Source organism: Centruroides sculpturatus, unplaced genomic scaffold, assembly GCF_000671375.1.
Source record: "Centruroides sculpturatus isolate CEXI.00-Female unplaced genomic scaffold, Cexi_2.0 scaffold28, whole genome shotgun sequence".
NCBI lineage: Eukaryota > Metazoa > Arthropoda > Arachnida > Scorpiones > Buthidae > Centruroides > Centruroides sculpturatus.
Window position 1 is genome coordinate 627195 of NW_019384448.1, and position 21721 is coordinate 648915.

Below are 21721 nucleotides of genomic sequence, written 5' to 3' on the forward strand. Positions count from 1 at the left end.
ACCACATTTACTCCTTATCTATTGCTTTTTACATAGTTCAAAAATCTTAAATATTGAAAATATATTATTATTTCACGTACTACTTCATAAATACAAGTTTATATTTTTCTAGAAGCATATAGGTTTTTAATCTATTTGAATCTACCAGAAAATTAATTATTTTCATTATCTATTTGAATCTACCAGAAAATTAATTATTGAATATTGAATAATTAACATACATATTCACAATGGGCTAATTTTATACTTCAATTTTTGCATTTATACAAAAATATTTATGTATTTATTTAAATTAATAAGTTAATTTGCAAATTTAGTATTTGCTTGTACTGTACACGTGGACGAATTGTAGAGGGGGATGCCTCCCTGGATGACTTCCTACGGGAAACTGGCCCGTATTTACGTGTTACAAAGGTGAAGTAAATTCGGAAAACTCCATGTGACCAGGTGCGAACCCACGACTATCTAGTTTCGATAGTTTTATTCACTCGGCAACTATTACTTGTATATGCAAAATTGAGTAAAGGCGTGTAATACAATAATGGAATTAAGCTTAAAATTTTTTAAGATGCAAATATTCTATTTGAATAAGAATATTTTCTAATATTAGATACATACAAGAAGTATAATTCATTTATTATGTATAAGTGTTAAGTTACTTAATTAACAACTTTTTCTTTAAAAAGAATTTAAAATGTGAATTATTTATTTTGCTAGATATAATTTGGCTCACCCACGGTTGTTTATACACTTTGTATTTATTTTCACAAACTTATTCTTATCTTACATTAAAATTTAAAAGGCAAATTAAATATATAAAATATTAATTAGGCAACATTAGATATATTATTAACAAAATTTTTCACCTAAATTAATTTATCTCTTATTATTTAAATAGTAAATTATCTTAATTTATAAAGTCATTAAGAATTTTAATGATATAAAATGAATTCAATGTTATATAGGCCTAATATTTACATATTATATAACATTAATTTATCACTTATATTTACTTGAAAAGTAGCAAAATTTTAATTAAATAGAAAAAGTAAATAAATATAATTTACAATTAAATTAGAAATTATATACATTTATTTTAAATGCTATTATATTTAAATTTCTGATTGTAATTTATAAATTTGTATTATTAAATGCTCAATATAATTAAATCGATGCTCACTTTACACCAGTTCTCAACTAGTATGCCACAAACTTCTCATGTATACACCACAAAATTCAAATGCTAATTGTTTTTCTACTTTTTTATATATTATTCTATATTTTTCATATGAAAAATATAAATTACAAATGCCATTGTTACGTGTGAGAACATCTCTGATGTTACACTAGCTCAAAAATCCTTACACTATTGCCCTATACTTTAACCTTATATAAACCAAGATTATTAAGTAAATTAAATATGTATGAAAAATTAAAAATGTTTATATTTTTTTACTAAATTATACTTAATTTGAATTGGATATTCAAAACAATTCATATTTATCAAAAATTTATTGTTTGATTTAATTGTTTACATGTATGTAAGCTACGAACAGGCTATTGATTTCACTTGTGCAGATTAATTAATAAAATAACAATACTTAGTTATTGTTAAATTAATTATGAAGAAAGATCATTATTATTAAGGGATTAGAGTCTCTAAGAAAAGGAAAAGAGTAAAGGGATAAGAAAGAGGAGAGAATGCTCTAGTAATGCACGTCTTTATAATAATTTAAACTAAATATTATTTGATATTACATCTTTGAATTACAAATAACTATTTACTAGAAAATCTCACTTATTATTTTATATCTTTCTCGTTATTTAAAACTCGGAGGACATGCAACTGAATCTCTAAACAACTCAGTATGCACGGTCATTAACATATAATGACGATAGACATTTAATTAAAAATTTAAAATTAATTTAACTATAATGAATTTTTAATGATATTAATAGTTTACTTAACACTTCGTTAAATTCGTAATAATTATATTACACAAATATAATCAGTGAGATGACGTCGGAAATAAATTTTACGTAATTTATTTTAAGAGCTTAGAACATAATTTCAATTTTATTTTGATGATTATTATCTCTATTATCTATCAACGTCCGAAATATAATTTTGTTTATCCATCATCCTACATTTTGTTTATGGCTATTTGACAGCTTTAACAGATATCGATTGAATGTCCGAAGTATGTTAAAATTTCCTATAAAATTTTCTCATAAACAACTTCCAATGAAATCTGTGGAGACGACTAACTCATTAAAAATAATAAGACTAATATAATAAGACTAAATTAAAGCAATATATATTAATTCTTTAAATATATATATATATATTAAATTATTTACTATTTTAATAAATAATTTAGTTTTTAGTTGCTTTTTAAAGCACAATTAATAGTGCTTCTTAAAGTATTTTTTAATCACTAGATGTGCGGGTTATACGTCAAATCCTTTGTGATGATGCTCGAAGTAGATGATATGAGAAGTTTCGAGCAAGAATATTAAGGTTAGATATGTATACGGCTGAAATATGACTATCAAATCAGTCTACGATAGAGAAAAAACAAACAGTTCTATTGAACTTGAGTCACCAGAAAGATCAATCATCCAAACTGGATCGAATTCGTCAAAGCCAGTTCCTACTTGAATGATGCAATCTTTGCAGTGATGTTTCCTTGAAAGCAACTCTTGACAACTCATAAAAGCAGAAAAATACGGAACCATTTTACTGGAGTACATTCTATAATACAATTTCGAACGTCAAATATCTAATAAACTACATAAATATATATTTTTTTCATTATTAATCTATTAGAATCTATGAAGGTTAAAGTAGGGAGTGTTGACGAAATTAATTTTGATTTTTAATTATGTCAGATGATATGCTAGGGAGGAGTATATTACTGTTATAAAAATTTAATTTATACATTTTGTTTTATTGTTACATCCTTTATTTTAAAGAAACAAAATAGAAGGGATAATAAATAAATGCGATAAATTTACTTAAACTATCGGAAAAAATATAAAAAATGGCCGATGTTTAGAGGTAATTCTGTAAGCACTTTTGTTTAAAATAGTAAAAAATAGCCGTTGTTATAAGATGGAATTTATTGGAGGTCAAATTGTACTACTTAAATTTTAAATGTTTTATCCATCTTATCTTTGCATTATTTACAGTTTTTAATATTTATATAAGCTGTGTATTCTTTAAATAAACTTATATTCTATCAATATCAAGCATTTTATTTAATTAAGTAGGATTTAAAATAATCTACAAATTATAAAATAAATAAATAAATAAATAAAATGGGTAGAAAGTAGAATTTAAAATTATTTAAATAAGAATTGCATATTTTAAAAATGTATCTAGTAGATAGGATATTTATTAAATTAAGTAAATACAGTACATTAAATCTATTTTAAGTAATGAGTAAATATGGATAGATGTATTAATAAAGACCTTTTAAAATTAATACAGTCAAACCTCCAATAACGGACACCTCTAAACAGCGGACATTTTCCAGAAACGTATATATTTTTTTAAACAAAAATGAATACAAAATAACCTCCAAATAACGGCCAGCAGCTGTTGTTTACAGGCTTAACTATATACAATAATTAAAATATTATACTTTTAACTATTTACTATATTTACTACACTTATATTAAAAGGTACAGTAATTTAAAAGTATAAATTGTATAATATATATTTTATATTTTGATATTAACGGGTACGATTTTAAAAATTCCTAGAAATTAACCAAAGAAATGAATTCGATAAATTCCTGCAGGCGAAAAATGCAAAATATTAAAACTCGGCAAGAAGATTCCATTTAAGATTTTCAGGTAGATTAAGGTTTTCTTTTCTTAATTTTTATAATTTAAATATTGTAAATAAGTTCTCGTCGACAAGAATTACGTTTCTAACCANATTTATATATGAAATTTTTCAACTTGTAAACAGTTATTTGCCTCCGTTTTGTATTAATTTTAACATGAAAAATTTTAATTCGTTTCTAATGAGGTATTTTGATATTAACGGGTACGATTTTAAAAATTCCTAGAAATTAACCAAAGAAATGAATTCGATAAATTCCTGCAGGCGAAAAATGCAAAATATTAAAACTCGGCAAGAAGATTCCATTTAAGATTTTCAGGTAGATTAAGGTTTTCTTTTCTTAATTTTTATAATTTAAATATTGTAAATAAGTTCTCGTCGACAAGAATTACGTTTCTAACCATTCGGTGCCATTCTCGCGCCAATTTAAAATTAAACGAATCGACTGTAGAAAATCAATAAGTAGCATTGTTAATTGTCTGATCAAGAGTCACTCTTTGTAACTAGAAATTTCCAAAAGGTATTTTAGAGTTCTAAGATTTTCAACCGGTAATATTATTAAGATTGCTGAATAATGGTGCCATGCTTAAGAAGCATTATCTCGTAAGATTAATGCCATCTAATTAAGGAGTCAACTCACATATAAGCTGTATTATATTATATTGTATTAATAATTCATAGGCAGTTAAGTCATTAACGAGTTATTGATTTCTATCAAATTATTATAATAGAGTACTTGTAAATCATAATTAATAAACAGTAGTTAAGTAGTAGTAAGAGAACAATAGGAAATCTTAATCATTAAAAATGTATTTAAAACCAGTAATAATGGTGTTGCAAATTTTTAATCGTATTTTAATTTGAAAAATAATCTTTCCGTATCTGGTCTCGATTTTCATTTAACTGTTCTTGAGATTAACGAAGGACGGACGGACGGACAGACAGCTGGAATTTATAAGCCTGCAGTTTGAAAACTACAGCCCAATAAATTTATCGAATCACAAAAGGAAAAAATTAATTTTTTAAGTTTTTCTTCTCAAGAAAATTATTATTTTTTAACATTTTTTAAAGAACGATAATGATATTATATAGAAGAAATTGTATTTTTACAAGAAATAAATTTAAAACTAAGCTGGAAGGGGGGAGGAATATCCTGCAGCGTATACGAAACTTCAATAAACTTAGTGCAAATTCTGTGAAATTGTTTCCTTGCGTGATATTGTACGTCAATAAGCAGGACAAATTTATTTATTGATTCTATTTCTGTTTCTTCTATTCGACTCGAAGGATATTGGGAAGTGGTTTTTGACAATTAATTAGGCAGAGGAGGACCATCTGTTACCTTCTTGTGTTTAACAACTTTCTCTCCTGGCAACTTTGACCAATAAAAGGTATTTTGGTTTAGACAACGTACAAGGAAAAAAAAAATTAATGAGGAAATGACTTTCTTTAAAGATTATTTAATCCAAGGAGACAATCATCGCTTATAAATATTACATTTTTGATTAAAGTTCTTAGTAAAAACAATGACGTAACGCCCACGTCATACGTGATAAGATGATAATTTCGATTTAAAAAAATTTATGTACGTTTATAATTCAAAAAATGACGTAAAATAATGCCTACGTGACATGTAAAACGTAGAATATTCGTAGATTAGATCTCCACTTGAAAGATTCATCAATTTAAAGAAGGGGTTGTTATACTTGAATTGAACTAACTGATAAAGTTAATAGTGTAGTAAATACCTGATTACTTTAAAATAATTACACAATATGTATAATATTTTTGAATTAAAATAAATTCGATACGACTAAAATTTGTTTGTCTAATTAAAAATAACTGTTTCAAGATCTATATTAGATAAGAAAACGGACTTCAAATAGCAGTAGGTGGGTAGAAAGTAGCGTAAGAGGATTTTAGAAGTGGAAACTGCATATATATTAGAAAAAAAATCGAAGTTAAAACTGTTTTCGAGGAAGAATTTACTCTTTTTATTAAAAAAAAAGGGAATCGTTATTAAATACAAAGTTAAGAGTAGAAACAATTATTATTAATTAATATTTTAAATAAGATTTATAAGAAAAGAAAATTAATTTCGAGTAGTAAACACCGGATTTAAAATTATTTAAATAAGAATTGCATATTTTAAAAATGTATCTAGTAGATAGGATATTTATTAAATTAAGTAAATACAGTACATTAAATCTATTTTAAGTAATGAGTAAATATGGATAGATGTATTAATAAAGACCTTTTAAAATTAATACAGTCAAACCTCCAATAACGGACACCTCTAAACAGCGGACATTTTCCAGAAACGTATATATTTTTTTAAACAAAAATGAATACAAAATAACCTCCAAATAACGGCCAGCAGCTGTTGTTTACAGGCTTAACTATATACAATAATTAAAATATTATACTTTTAACTATTTACTATATTTACTACACTTATATTAAAAGGTACAGTAATTTAAAAGTATAAATTGTATAATATATATTTTATATTTTGATATTAACGGGTACGATTTTAAAAATTCCTAGAAATTAACCAAAGAAATGAATTCGATAAATTCCTGCAGGCGAAAAATGCAAAATATTAAAACTCGGCAAGAAGATTCCATTTAAGATTTTCAGGTAGATTAAGGTTTTCTTTTCTTAATTTTTATAATTTAAATATTGTAAATAAGTTCTCGTCGACAANTAAATAGTCATCGAGTCTAAAATTAAAAGGAATAACAAAATAACATATTGCCAGCAGGAATAAGAAATCACCACCTTGGAAGAGGAAGAAGAAAAAAAGTAAATAAATAAAATAAATAAATCTTAAGTAAACTACAGAAAATGATACGTCGTAACTCATTCTGAAAAGGTGTGAGAAATAAAATTTTTAGGAAATCCACAAAAGAAAAAAAGTAAAAAGATACACATTTATGTTTCCAAAATGGAATTACTATTTCCCTATAGCACGTTCTTATCTGGCAGATGGTTTATTTCTAAATCTAACTGTTTTCAACAGACAAATAATTCAAAGTGAAGAGTGTTGCAGTTTGTAAACTAAAAGAAATACTGATGTTTTCGGACTACACCGAAATCACATTACTTGCGAACTTGTAAGAATACTCCAGGTTCAACGTCTTATGTATTATCTATTATACTCACTTATCACTTAGGATATTTATCTTTTCAAACAGCACTTAAATACTTGATACAGAATAAAAATCTTCTTAATACTCCCCACTTTTTTTTTTCTTCCTAAACTTGGTCTGTGTGAATCACAGGCTCCAAGAAGAGGAAACGACATTTTGATACTTTATCAAATTTCAGGAAACTTCAGGTCTTGCCTATATAAGAGTTGTAAATCTGTCTGTGACAGGTGATACGTCTATCACCGCGTGATATCAGGCAACAAAATTGCAAATATTCATCCCTGTCAAAATTTCGACTGGTGATGAATCTGTAATTACTTTCGTTAACGAATTAATTAATTTTACTTTTTTCGAATCTATTTTACTGTTCTTTTATTAGGGGAATCAATTGAACTGATAATAAAGAATTGCATATATGATAGAAAATTGATTAAATTATGTAATATAGATAACTTAATCATACCCACAATCTTGTTAACTTTATGTACGATTTTCTTCTTTCTTTTTCGGAAATGCAATTAAAGTATAATTATTTTCCCTTTATCTTAAAGGACAAGAAGGATTTTATGAGAATTATTTTCCTTTTTTTGTGTTATAATTTAATAGGAATTAACGCAGTTTATTAATTTATATATGAAATTTTTCAACTTGTAAACAGTTATTTGCCTCCGTTTTGTATTAATTTTAACATGAAAAATTTTAATTCGTTTCTAATGAGGTTAAATAATGATTAAATAAGAACATTTCTTACTCTAATTTACTATTTTTGAACTTATTAAACTATTTAGACGAATTTAAAGTGTAATTACAGTGAGATAATAAATATATAAATAGAATTTACTACAATTTTTATTCGTATTTTTATTTAAATTATTGTAAGGATCAATTCTATACCAAATTTATCGCCCTATATAGTAAGGCAAAACTTTAAATAAAAAAGCCACGTGACTTCCGATCTAGATCGGAAGTTCCTGTATAATTAATGATTAATCGGGGCTTCTTATATCTGGTCTCGATTTTCATCTGTATAACTCGATTCCTATTTTCTGATTTTTTAGCTTTATGTTCGTTAGTATTCGTTAAAAGAACTGTCTTTCCTGGAAGCAATATGTCACCAGTGACATTCAGCTGGCAAAACTGCTTTTTGTTATTGCTATTAACCACTTAATCTCTTAACTATTTACAACTCGCTCAACGTTTTGCTGCTAAACCCTTATTTTTGAGTTTAAGTTTATTATTATAATTATTATTATTATTGGATTGCAATTTTTTAAAAATTGTAGACCTATAAATCCTTACTGTCGTCCTTCTGTTGTCTTTGTCGTTCTTTAATCTTGAGAACGACGTCAGATAGGTGAAAGTCGAGACCAGATGTGAAAAGCTTAGGGGCAAGGGGCCCCAATTAACTATACACGAACTTTTGGTTTGCGCCGGAAGTCACTTTATTTCAATTCAAAATTTTTCCGATATTTTTGTCAGTTTTCATGATTAGTTAGTGATTTTCAGTGGATGAAATCTGTATCGAATATCCTTATTTTAATTTTCAATTGAGAATCTGCTTATTCAGATAATTTTTAGGAACGTAACACTCTGCAATTGGCTAAATCCTACTTTATTTATCTTAATACATCATTGCTTTCTGCCAGTTTTCTTATAAATTTGGCAAAGATTACCTAAATTAATTATAGCGCAGTTTATTTAAGTTTATCCCTAGACTATACTCTGAAAAAAATTGAATTTAGTAACAATATCGTATGTATCCTCAAGACATTTTATCTCGAAGAAGTATGCAACTGTGTTGGTTCCCTCGAGCTTATATTGCTATTTAAATTTTTGGCTTCGTAATAAAATAAGCTGAAAATGGAAATACGTATTGAGATTGGATATGATTCAATTTTTATCTTTGTTATTTTTATGGAGTAGAATCAAATGTAGTCAAGAATATTTTCTTCAATTGCTGTAGGGGATAGCAGGCAGAACGGAGTCCCTATATTTTTCGGTGGTACAAACTAACAAGACTTTACAACACGTGTTTACATCATCGCGTTCACTGCGAGTTATCAACCACGTGCTAAAACAGGGCCCGTTTCCTGCAAGATATTGTAATTTTACCGATTCTTATTCACACGATATATCAAACAAGTTAATGTGAAGTGTTACACACGGTGCTATTACTATTACAATTTGAACTGTAGATTCATATTGCAATTCTTTAGTTTTTAACCTAGACTAACAACATTCAAACATAACCTCTGCATGGCACACAATCTGTTGTATGCCACGATCCACCAATCTGTTGAAGATCCTGCGCAACGCAGGATCTTCAACAAATTGATGGATCGTTTGGCAGAACTTCCTCAAATGAGCCCATAATTCAATGAAGTAGACAGTTTTAACTCTTAAACAATCTGGCTAATTAGAGGATAGACAGTGTTCTGATATATAGGACTACTTCAGAATATCTTCTGATATTTTTGGATCTGGAACACTACTCTAGCCTAGATCATTAAGTTCTTCGATAGTGTATAACGTTAATTGATACGCGAAGAGAAGAAGATAAATCTGGAGCAAGACGAGAAACTATAGAAGAATATAAAAATGCCTTAATTAAATATAATTATTAATTTTTTACAAATTTATACAATATTATCAATAATTAATTATGTTCTACGGTATATAATTAAGTTTCCCTTATTATAACGTGATACGACATACTGTATGTACTGGTATAGTAATTTAATATAGTTGTTATAATTATTAATACTAATAACTTATTAGGTTATTAAAGTGAATCTTTGGCAGATAGAATAGAATGAATTAGGAACGGGTATACGTGACGCAATATACAGTGTATATAAACAGAACAAAGTTTAAGTGAGGACAAATATTTGAATAGAAAAATGAAATAAATTTTTCTAAAAGCTTATATAAATAATATGTAAATTTATATTGATTTAAAAGGTTGATATAGATAATATTTGACTCCTAAGGGATTTATGAATATCGCCTGTAGTTGATTCTGGGTCGCGCCTGACCTCTAGCCACGTGGTATTTCGGATTTTCATCACGTGTCTAACACGTAAATAGGGACCAGTTTCTCATTAAAAGTCCTCCCAGATGGCATCCCCCTTGGCAGATTGCCCACGTGTTGATTTGCCTTATCCCATTCATCCAACTCCATTCATATTTATTAAATATGTCGATAATAAATACATTATCCTGAAATTTATTATAGTAATTAACATGAATAAACTTTATTCAAAAGTATATTTACGATAATTATAAATAAGACAAATAAAAGAACGTATTCTATTTCTTGTCTATATCCTATAATAAATATAAGAAACAAGTTGTTTTACAATTTTTGAAATAAAATAAATATTTAACAGCCATTTTTTTCATTTTTTTTTAAATATTGACAACTAAAATCATAAACTTAATTATCTTTAATAATATTTAAAGTGTAGAGTTTGGCCAACGATTATGCTATGACTTGATGCAGATGGGTTACAATAATGATTATTAGAGGAATAGAAATAATTTTTGCAAATTGGACAATAACAATTAGGCCACTTGTCTTCTTTTTAAATAAAACATTTCTATAAAAATAAATTTTACGCAATTTCAATGCAAGAAAAATGTCAAACGGAAGAAAATTGATGGCTAACTTAATTAACAATCTAAATTAAATTTATTTAATTGAAACAACTCGGTGGAGGATTTTTAGAATTTTTTAAATCTATTGTGAAGAAACCTTTTTGTTTAACTTTAAAGTTTTAATAGGAAGAATTTTTTTTTATTACACTCTTTATTTTTCTGAAAATATTTAACACTTGTAGGTTTGAAATTGTGTTAAGAAATTAACTAAGAATTTATATAATAAGTAGTAAATATACAATTATATAACTTGATAAAATCTTTTATATTGTTCTTCTTCTTTTCTAACATTTTCTGGAGGAATTTTCGAGTGTTATTCTCTCTTAATAACGGGTTTAAAAAACAGTTAGATTCATAACTACATAAGAGGAGATGCTAGAAATGATAACTGCATGTTTGTAGCACAAAATAAGTAAGTTACATAAATTATTCAACCGTAAAAATAAAATAAAAACGTGCTTATGAAACAAAATACATTCGGAAATGGTGTTAAAATATTTATAAATTTTTACAGCAAAAGTTTTAGTATGAGAGTTTTTCTTTTTAAAATTTTCATTTCACTTTAATAAATAATGTAGAAGGAAGTTATTGATAAAAAAATAAAAATATTAACAGTGTTATATATTTATTCATGAGAGAAATATGTGTAATAATAACAAATATGTTTCACACTGTCAATTCTGTGAAATATAATAAACAAAAACTAAATATAAATCTATTTAGAGTTATGTAACAAATAATATAAAAAAATATAAATTTTAAAAATATATTTTTAAATAAATAAGACATACAACGATTGTAATTTATTATTATTGCTATGGCATACATGTAACAATATTAGAATTAAGTAAGTTATATAGTTTACTCACATCTGGAGGGGTACAGAAATAGGTATGCAGTTGTTATTATGGAAAAACACAGGGAGATAAAAAAAATAGAAGAAAAGATGTATTTTTATGCATAAACTAAATCACAAATAAGGAATACGAAATAATAATAAACGTTAAATATCTGTATTTCTCAGATTCACAACTATAACCCCTGTATTTAATGTATCATTTGTTTAAGATTACACACATTTGGCTCCATATTTTACGCGTTAAATATATTTTCCGGATGAAATAAACTTAATTTTGTATTATAATATATGCAAGTAAAAGAGACACTTATAAAATTTATATTCGTAAAACTTACATTTTTATTTTACTTGATATTCAATGCTGTTATCTAAATGTCACTGCTGAAAATAGGTTAAATCCTAGACAGAATATGTACATATACTGTGCATGCAAGCATAATTAAAGCTTTTGCTAACTGATAAAAATATATCCGGAAATAATGCACCTAGTCAGAAATATTTCCAGGAAATATCCCTAAACAGAGGAAGGCGTAGCTTAAAAAGTTAACTTTGTATTAAAATATTTTAAATATTAAATTTATCAATTTATGTAATTAAATGTTTATTTTTAAAGATTTTTTTACGAAAGATTTTATATAACAAATACGAAAAATTGGTGAAAGAAATTGAATTTAACACAGCAAATGCCCAACCCCTATGTGATTCTATAGAGTTGTGTTTGTATAGAATTTGTTTGCTCTTAGATTGAGTTTACTAAAAGAATGTTTGAGATAGAATTAACGGTTTATTCCGGTCGGACATTTAATTCAAATTTTAATCCGATTTTTATTTTACTTGACGAGTTGATTTAACTCTTTGATAGGATTATACAATATTTTTATAACCTAAATGTCCACACAATTGCTAGATTAAATACTTCTAAAGAAGGATTAGCCTCTAATTTTGCATACAAAATTCGTTTAAAAAATAAAATTCTGTTTTATTCATTAAATTGTTATTTCAAAAAAAAAAAGTAAAAATAAAAATAAAAATCGAATCTAAAAAAAAGGAAAAAATAAAATAAAAATAATTAAATTAAACTTATTTATTTTGGAAATTAAATTACTTTTTATACTTTTTTAAACCATAATAAAATTTTTGTTACTTATTAATTTTAAAATAGTTAATTTTAATTGATTCGAAAACAATAATAAATATTTTATTAATAAATTGTTCTTATTAGAAATGAATTTATTTTAATAAGTAAAGGAAATTCGAATGGATTATCGGAAAAATTCCAAATATTTCCATCAATCCAATTATCCTTGCAACAGTATAATAAAGAATTGCTCGTGTTTTTTTCCCTGTTTAAATGCATTTACATCGTTTTTTACTTCATAAAATATTAACGAATTTCGATATCATGGAAAAACATCCAACAAAGATATATTTATGTAGTAATTCTTGCTCATAGTGCATAAGTATTGCATGGTAAACATCCTATGAAATTCTGTAACCGTTATATTTAGGTATATATAACTGCTAAAAGCTAAGTGCCAATTGCCAATCTTTCAATTCCCATCATATTTCGGCAGAAATTCCCTTTTTTTTATGTAAGTTCTTTGGTCACAATAATGGCTACATCAAACAGAAAAAAGCCTTGCCTATCCACATTTTTTTTCTGGTTACTTCTTCAATCATATAAATTAATGCATTAAACTTATGGAAAAGTTACACGCCACATAGAAATTTTATCAATTATTAGCAAATATTTTTCTTGCCTTTAATGGGATAATTACGTACAAAAATAATTCTTAGAATAATTGATAAAAAATTTTCCCTCCCAAAAAAATATAATAAGTTATTAACAAATCAAAGTACATCTGTTGACTTGAAACAAAAAAATGTTTATCGAAAATATACTTTAGATGAGATAATGTATCTTGAACTTTGATTAAATTTCTTAATTTATTTCCTTGTTCTGGGTTAAAGGTCGTGGAAAGATTCTAATTCCATAATTTTTTCCCTGAAGATTTATAGATTAAATTGTTTAAATATATGTATTTAATATAAATATATAACCTAAAATATAGTAAATGTGGAACATCTATTCTACATTAATAGAGGGTTCGTATTGATTTACACCAAAATTTCTGTATATATTTAGGAAATGTATCATCATATTCGTGGAAGGAATAGACCATTAAAATTGCTAGACAAATGAGTTAAAATGGTGATTTCAAGGTTAAAATTTAAGTTGTTTACTTCACATTTATCACTGTTTAAACATATAAAGGAGAATTTTGTATCTTAATATTTAACTTATCACCTTGGAAATAATTGATATTAATTTATTTAACGTGTTTATTGAAATAAATTAATAATAAGTAATAAATCAACAAAAAAAATCAAGACTTTTAGATAATTATAAGCTCGAACAAATAAACGAAATCATTATTAAAATATTTGAAATTTATATTTATCTAATCAGATAATTGTATTTTATCAAGTGATAAAAATTAAAATGAAATTAATTTATTAATATAAATTATATTAGTAATAAAAGTAATTAATGATGATAAATGAACGATAACAATACACGAATTTTAAAAACTGATATATTTTCCAATTATATAATAAGGAAAGTAAACATAAAAATCTTTAAATAATTGAATGGTATAATCCAATTTGAAGGTTATTTACAAAGAGTAATTTGTAATAAATTAAGTTCTGGTTGTGGATTTTTCAGGAGAAATGATTGTAAGAGGCAGCAAAGATAAAGAATTTCGCAATGATCATCGAAAGTTCATTGATATTAAAAATTGACAGCATATAGATCAGATTGCCAGAGATTAAACTCGGCTATCTTTTAACAGTAATTGGAAGTGACGAATAATTTATAGAGAAAAACAACCATACGAAGATTAATAAGTTAAAACAGGTGGCGACTGACATAGATTTGCCAGATCACTTACTGTCTTGTTTATTCGCAGTAATCCCTATTTTTTCGACTGATCTTTAAATATATATAGCATGATTCTAAATATAATTTTAAATATAAAATTACCTAACAAAATAGTTTTTTTTTTTTTTTTAAAACAAATTCTAACAAAAAAGGAGAGATAAAACAGCTGACTACTCGGAATTGTTTTCCAGTTTGCATCCTTGTTTACAGGTTAAAACGAGAAAAATTAAACTAATAAGTTATATGTCTACTGTATACAATTTTCAATACAGAAAAATTCTATGAATAATTTTATTGCCAAATTCGAGAAATTTTCTACGAATATAGATGCTTAGATGTGCTATAGAGTAGTAGATAATGTAATTAAAAAATAATTACTTAAATATAATTACAAACGTAAAATTAACCTTATATATAATGCATTTATTAAAATATATGCAAAAGTTTTCGGTTAAATAAACCATTAATGCAGATATTTATGTAAAATTAGAGATGTAAAGCATAATTTCCAATCTAGATATTAAATTCGGTAACAAATATTCGTGATGAATGTGTTCATAACAGTTCAATATTTAGAATTTTAAACATTTCAACTAAATTCTTTAAAATATTTATATTCAAGAATATGCGACATTAAATCATAGAATATATATTTGTTTAATTATATAATACAATAAAAGAACGAATTTATTATACAATATCTAATTTAAATCTAATTTTAATTAAGTAAATATTAATTATTCCTTTATTTTTATAGGGAAAGAATACAAATTTTTTTTCCTCTTTTCACAAGCAAAAAACGGGGTGTTTGACTCTCATACTCCCTTTTTCTAATCTGTTCATAGTGCAAACATTAGAAAAAAACTTAGCAGATTCTCAAATTACAAAGATTTATCAATATTTTACTTAAAAAATTTAATATTTTAAGATTTAAAAAAAATTATATATTATTTATTACGAGAATAATTAAACACATTAATAAAAATCTATTTATTATCTTAAAAGTTGTAGTTTTAAACTATAATACTGATACTTAATTACAATTATAGACTTTAAAACGTAATTTTTTTATAGATATTAAATATTTTTTGTCAATAAAATATGCCTTTCAAACGATAAATTCAATAATAAAATATGACTACATTTTTCTAAAGAATTTTTAAAATTTTATTATACAAACTTTATAAAGATTATATAAATTTATAATTTTTTTTTTTTAAAAAAAGTTTATTAAAAATTTATGATCTTAGAAGCTGTTAATCAATCATTTTTAACTACACGTAAAATTGGGTAATGACCAGAGTAATTTTTATTTGGAGTAAACATCAAGTTTCTTTATGATTAACGATTAAATATTTTAATATTTTATTTTATTTTTTTAGATATAAAAAAATAATAATAAAAAGTAAGTAATGTTATGTATATTGACCTTTCGTGGGGTTTTGTTTCGATCGATGAAAATTATATTCGTCATTTAATTCCAACGGGTGTTTGGCTCGTCATATTCAATTGAAACGACCAAATTTTACTATACAAAGACACGAACTTTACTGTCACAATTTGAAGAAAATAAGAGAAAATATATCAAAATCTCATTGAAATTCTTGCCACAATTGCAAAAATATATGAAAAAAAGATATAAATATATTTTCTGAAATATAAAAAAAAATTTGTATGAAAAATTCTCACGTGAAAACGTTAAACTCCCTCCCCCAAAAGTGTAGAAAAATGTTAAAACTTTTAAAGGAATTTTTGAATTTAATAATTATTAAACAATTCTTACATTCAAGTAAAAATTAACTCTACTATTTTGCTATTATTAAAGCAAAACGGTGCTTAATATTCGAAAAAAATTAACATTTTTAAAAATATTCTAACAATATTTAATTTATAAAATATAAAAGCACAGTATAACATACTCAACATTCATCTATAAATATCATGACTTTATTAAACAAATGATGACTGTGCAACTATTCTCTTCAAACTGACATACGAAACTTTACACAAAGAAACTTTGCATAAATAAAAATAGGAAATTAGAATTTATTACGTTGGAATTTTGCTAAGCGATTTTTATAACTCTTAAGCAATGATACAAAGGCTCCATCATATCGCAATCTCTTTGCATGCGATAGTGCACTTATATACGCGATTGTTACTAGGCAATTACTCATTTAAATAAATAAATATATATATGTATATATGTATATAATTTAGTGTAAATTATAAGTTATATTTTAATTGACATAAATATTATTTTATCTGCAATTTAATATTATTTATATTCAACTCTCGATCCGCATCCTAACCCACTTAATATTTGTCACGTCTACTTACGTAATTATAATGAATTTCTCTAGTGATTTTTCTTTATAATTTACTTATGTATGGCAAAGTTGATTAAGTGTCGATCGAAGTAGGATTTAACGTATCGAATTAATGCAATATTTGCTTAATAAATAGACAAACAACAATTTTATTCACATATCACCTTTCACTGTATCAATTTTTACTATCAATCAAAGTTGATAAATTTTAAAAAATAATATATTAATATATAGGTTAATTTTTTATGTATAATTTATTTATACGTTAAAATTTATTATTTATTTTTTTATATATTCTACTATTATAAATCAATAATGTATTGACACAATTTCTTTATATAAGTAGAAGACATAATTTTTCATAATTTATATATATATATAGATAAGTTAAAGTAGAATTTAATAAGTTTTATGACAGTTAAAAAGTTATAAAGGTGTACTTACCACATTTAACCAAGTTCCTTGTTGTGAAGTCAGTTTTAGCGAGTCCATAAGAGCACCAGATAACACAAATATATCTCACCAAAGGTGAGATAATATATTTACTTTTTATTCTTTATTCAGCAAAGTGGGCAGATGAGTCTTCTCTCCATATTCCCCCCTAACTGTCTGATCGTCACACTACGTTCTCCTAGCAATATAGTTGTGCTGAAGGTGGCAGTGTGCGTGTTTGCGCCGTCCATTCTGCGCACTGACAAATATAGCCGAACAGCTGATGATGTTGAAGGTGCACATCGGTAGATTTCCTTAAGAAAAGTGTGTAGATTCAATTAGATATTGAATGTTTGTACGGTATAGGTAAAAATGTTCATAAATTTTTCTCAATTATTTATTTCTATATAACTACAAAATTAAATCGGGACATTAAAACTATTTATAAAGTATGTATCTGTTATGTAGCAGTCAACGTATCAATTAACAATCGGTTCAAAGGTTAAATTTAAGATAACACTCGCATAGTTTTAGAGCCTTATACAATTTTTTGATCCTAAATTTATCGATTTATTATTTATCGAATCGGTCTAAAAAAGAAGTTATATATATATATATATAAATTAGAAATATTTATATGATTTAAAATATACAATTTGTGGATGTATGCGCTGTTATTTATTGAGCTGCAATTTGAAAAAATTGTAGACATAAATTCCCACTGACTGTCCGTCTGTCTTTCCTTAATCTCGAGAATGGAGTTAGGTAGATAAAAGACGAAACCAGATATCGAGAGATAAAGAGTTAGAAGGCCCAATTAACTGTATACGAACGTCCGGTGCAAACCGGAAGTCACGATATTTCAATTCAAAGTGTTGGATATATGAAAGGCACGACTCTAATGTTAAATGAAAAATATGAAGTACAGGGGCAAGCCACTACTAATTTGAGGTGGAGAGCATATATTTTAAATTAAATAAATTAAAAATATGATTAAAAATTTGCAGCTCAGCGGCATTGTGACCAGTCACAATAAATAATTAATCGATCTTATATGAATTATATCCAAGTCAAAGAACAAAAAATAATTAAGCTTCCTTTAAAATTATTAGGATAAAAAATAATTATTGAGCATTTAATTGTATTGATTGTCGTATATTCTAGATTAATTCTTGAATTTTTTCCTCGTGTTTTAGATAATTAAAATAATAGGAAAAGAAATTCGCGGACGAATTTAATTTCCACGATTTCATTTTTTAAAGTATTATAAGATTACATTTATTAAAGCAGTTGTATAAAAAAAAACAAAATTAATATTGAAAAATGTATAAACATTCGTAGGAGAAATTTACTTAACCATATTTTAGAAGAATTTTAAAAATATTTAGGCCTACATGGATTTAAATATTCGAATAAGATAAAAACAGAGTGCAAGAAATAAAAGAAAGAAATCCTATTATCCGAATAATTAAATTAAACTACATAAGTTAAATATAATTAAATTTTAAACTTTTTCTTATTTTATTTTCTTTTGAGATTTATAATATTTGAAAGATGATTATGAATCAATTTATCGAAATTTTTCAAGCAGATTATTCTTAACGTGGTACAGTAGATGATTCAATAAATCTTCATCACCTTCAAGCTGGTATGGACAACATAAGCTATTGTAAGGTTATACTCTGTGTCTTACACCTGTCACGAGCCTCTTGGAATATAAGGCTGAAGAAAATATTCCACGAGCTTCTTAGACTGATTTCTATTCCACTTCTCCCCTTTATATTAGTTAATTCAACAGTGTAAAATTAAAATTAAATATCTTCAAAAATGTAGCTTGTTAATTACGTTCTTCTTTATACTTGAAAGAAAGTTGTTTTTTTTTTTAATTTTAATTAAAAGTGAAGCAGCAATGTTAAATTAAGTATCAAGAATAAATGATTAATTAAAATGTATATTTATATTTAGTTTATAGTATGATAAAGTTTATATTTTTTAAAGTTAAATATAATACTTTAGCCTAATTATTATTAATTAAAATGAAAAGATAAATATGTAGGTAATGCAAATAAACAAAATATTTGCTTAATGTTAAGAAATTATTTTCGTACAGCCGAAAGTTCAATAATAACTAAATAATCACAAATAATTGTGTATTATTTTCTACATGATAAATGTATAGATGTTAAGGATATTATCAAATTTCAACAATTTACATAAACAATACAAATGTATTGTTTATGTAAAGGTATTGTGTTATAATTTAAGAGTTAGAAATCTTCGAGAATGAGAATCGAATGTATTATATTTTCATACAATACAATACATCAGACAATTCCATAGAGTGCCCTTAAAATCGCTACCTGAGTATCCATAAAAAGGCTCACAGAGGGCCACTGTGTACGTGTTGTTTAGAGGTCTTTGAAACTTAGACATGCATGTATGACGAGTTTATACACATTAAACACAAATAATTTTATTAATACATACAGTCAAGCCTCGACATAGCGTTGTCCTAATTAGTTTCACCTCGTAAAACGCCAACGATTATTGGTAAACGAGATCCTTATAAATGTTAAATGGAAAATTTACGATTTTTTTTGGTTCCAATCCTCATTTGGACACAAAACACGTGATTTTCAAATCCCTAAACTTAAACTTATTACACGAAATTTTTATCTTGAGCTACTTCGATTTAGCACCAATTCAGCGTCAAACACTGGCGCTAAATCGAAATTCGACTATAATTTTATGCATGAAAATGTATTTTGGAGCACATTCTAAAATTATTTATTTGTGTTATTTTACAGCGTTACATTTAAAATTTATATTTTTATATTTATAAATTATTGCTTAAAAGTTAAAAATAAATCACAACATTGAAAGCTTATAATTAAGTAAAGCTTAAGGCAATTTTGAAATTGAATTTAATTAGTATAAAATTTTGCACTAATTACAAAAATATCTTTTATGTTCTCTTTAATTATGGAATGTGTTTATAATATAAATACGAAAATGGTAAGTAATTCAAATATAAATTTAGATTTTTTGAATTTATTATAAATATTAATTAATATATCATCGTTTCATTAAGATAAGATTAATATTCTGGTTAATTAGGTCAAATTTTATCAAAAACATTTAACCCTTTGTAATGAAATCTCACTTGAAAACTCATTGAAAAGTGTTGAAGTATCGATCGATTATTATTAAATGTTTAGATTTTTTCCAGTTTTTAATAAATATTATAATCTTATATGACGTTTCTTTCAAGACGAAAACAAATTTTATTTTTGTCTTTATATATATATTATTTTAAATATTTATATCCAGTGTTATTTAGAATGATAAAATACAAGAAAATAAATCGATATTTTTATAAAAATACTTTTAAAACTTAAATATTTAATGTAAAAATTATTATTAATTAACTTGTATATTTGGGTTTATATGTAAATTCTGTTATAAATAATTCAATAATTTAAATTGCCGTTAGTTTTCCATGAATAAATAAAGATTTTTATGTTATATTATTATCTTTAAATAATATATTTTTGATTTATTCTGAATTATTTATCGTTGAACTTGTACCAAAAGATCAACAAAACATGGAAGATTTTATTTTCTACATAAATTTATAATTAAAAAATAAATAAATAAATAATAAGAAACGGTTATTTTAAGCATAACTATTTATTTAAAATTTAATTTTAGACTTCTTTTAAATGTTTATTCTTATTCTCTTTTAGTATATTTTAAAAGCAATAGAAGAAGAGCGAGATCAAAAAACGAAATGGAAAGAGATCAATTGAGAAAAAATGATGTGAGAAAGGAATATTCTGAAGAAATAAAATCGCCGTAAAAAGATAAAAAGAAATGTTATCAAAATCTGCTGACCAACAGTTTTTTGAAAAATTGAAGAAGTTATTAAGAATTTCTACTAGTGAACAATAAAATAATACACTAGAGTCTACTTTATAATACAGTTGATAATTTAAGTTTATAAGTGATTTTTGTGGCAAAGTTTTATAAATAATTTGAGTGCAATTTGAAAAATTTGTAGACATAAGTTCCTATTATCGTCCGTCTGTCCGTCCGTCTGTCCTTCCATAATCTCGAGAATGGAGTTAGATAGCTAAAAGTCAAGACCAGATATGGAAAGTTTAGGAATTGGAAGACCCAATTAACTGTATACGAACATCCGGTGTAAATTGGATGTCAGGTTATTTCAATTCAAAACTTTCTCTACAACAGAGTTAAATAGATGACCGACACGACTCTATCGTTAAAGGAAAAGTATGATATACTGGGGAAAGCCATTACTAATTTGAGATGGAGAGCATATATTTTAAATTAAATAAATTGAAGCTCGGCATTGTGACAATGTCACAATAAATAATTGTTCGTTGATAATAGTTTAAATTTTTTTTATGATAAATTGCTTATAAAATTTTTTTATAAATAAATACTTTGTAGTAAATAGAATTTTATAAAAAC

General features: G+C 25.2%; 1 protein-coding gene across 2 annotated transcripts in view; it reads right to left on the reverse strand.

The window, feature by feature from the left end:
• LOC111620492 (dopamine receptor 1-like) overlaps positions 1-21721 on the reverse strand; it is a 91565-nt gene that overhangs the window by 17416 nt on the left and 52428 nt on the right. The window contains exon 2 of one of the 2 annotated variants that reach the window (XM_023362411.1): positions 17240-17541. In XM_023362411.1, coding sequence (XP_023218179.1) covers positions 17240-17287 — 48 coding nt within the window. In that variant the 5' untranslated portion in view covers positions 17288-17541. Of the gene's footprint in view, positions 1-11856; positions 12027-17239; positions 17542-21721 lie in introns of those variants that run through there. The other variant, XM_023362412.1, reaches the window with a different exon arrangement.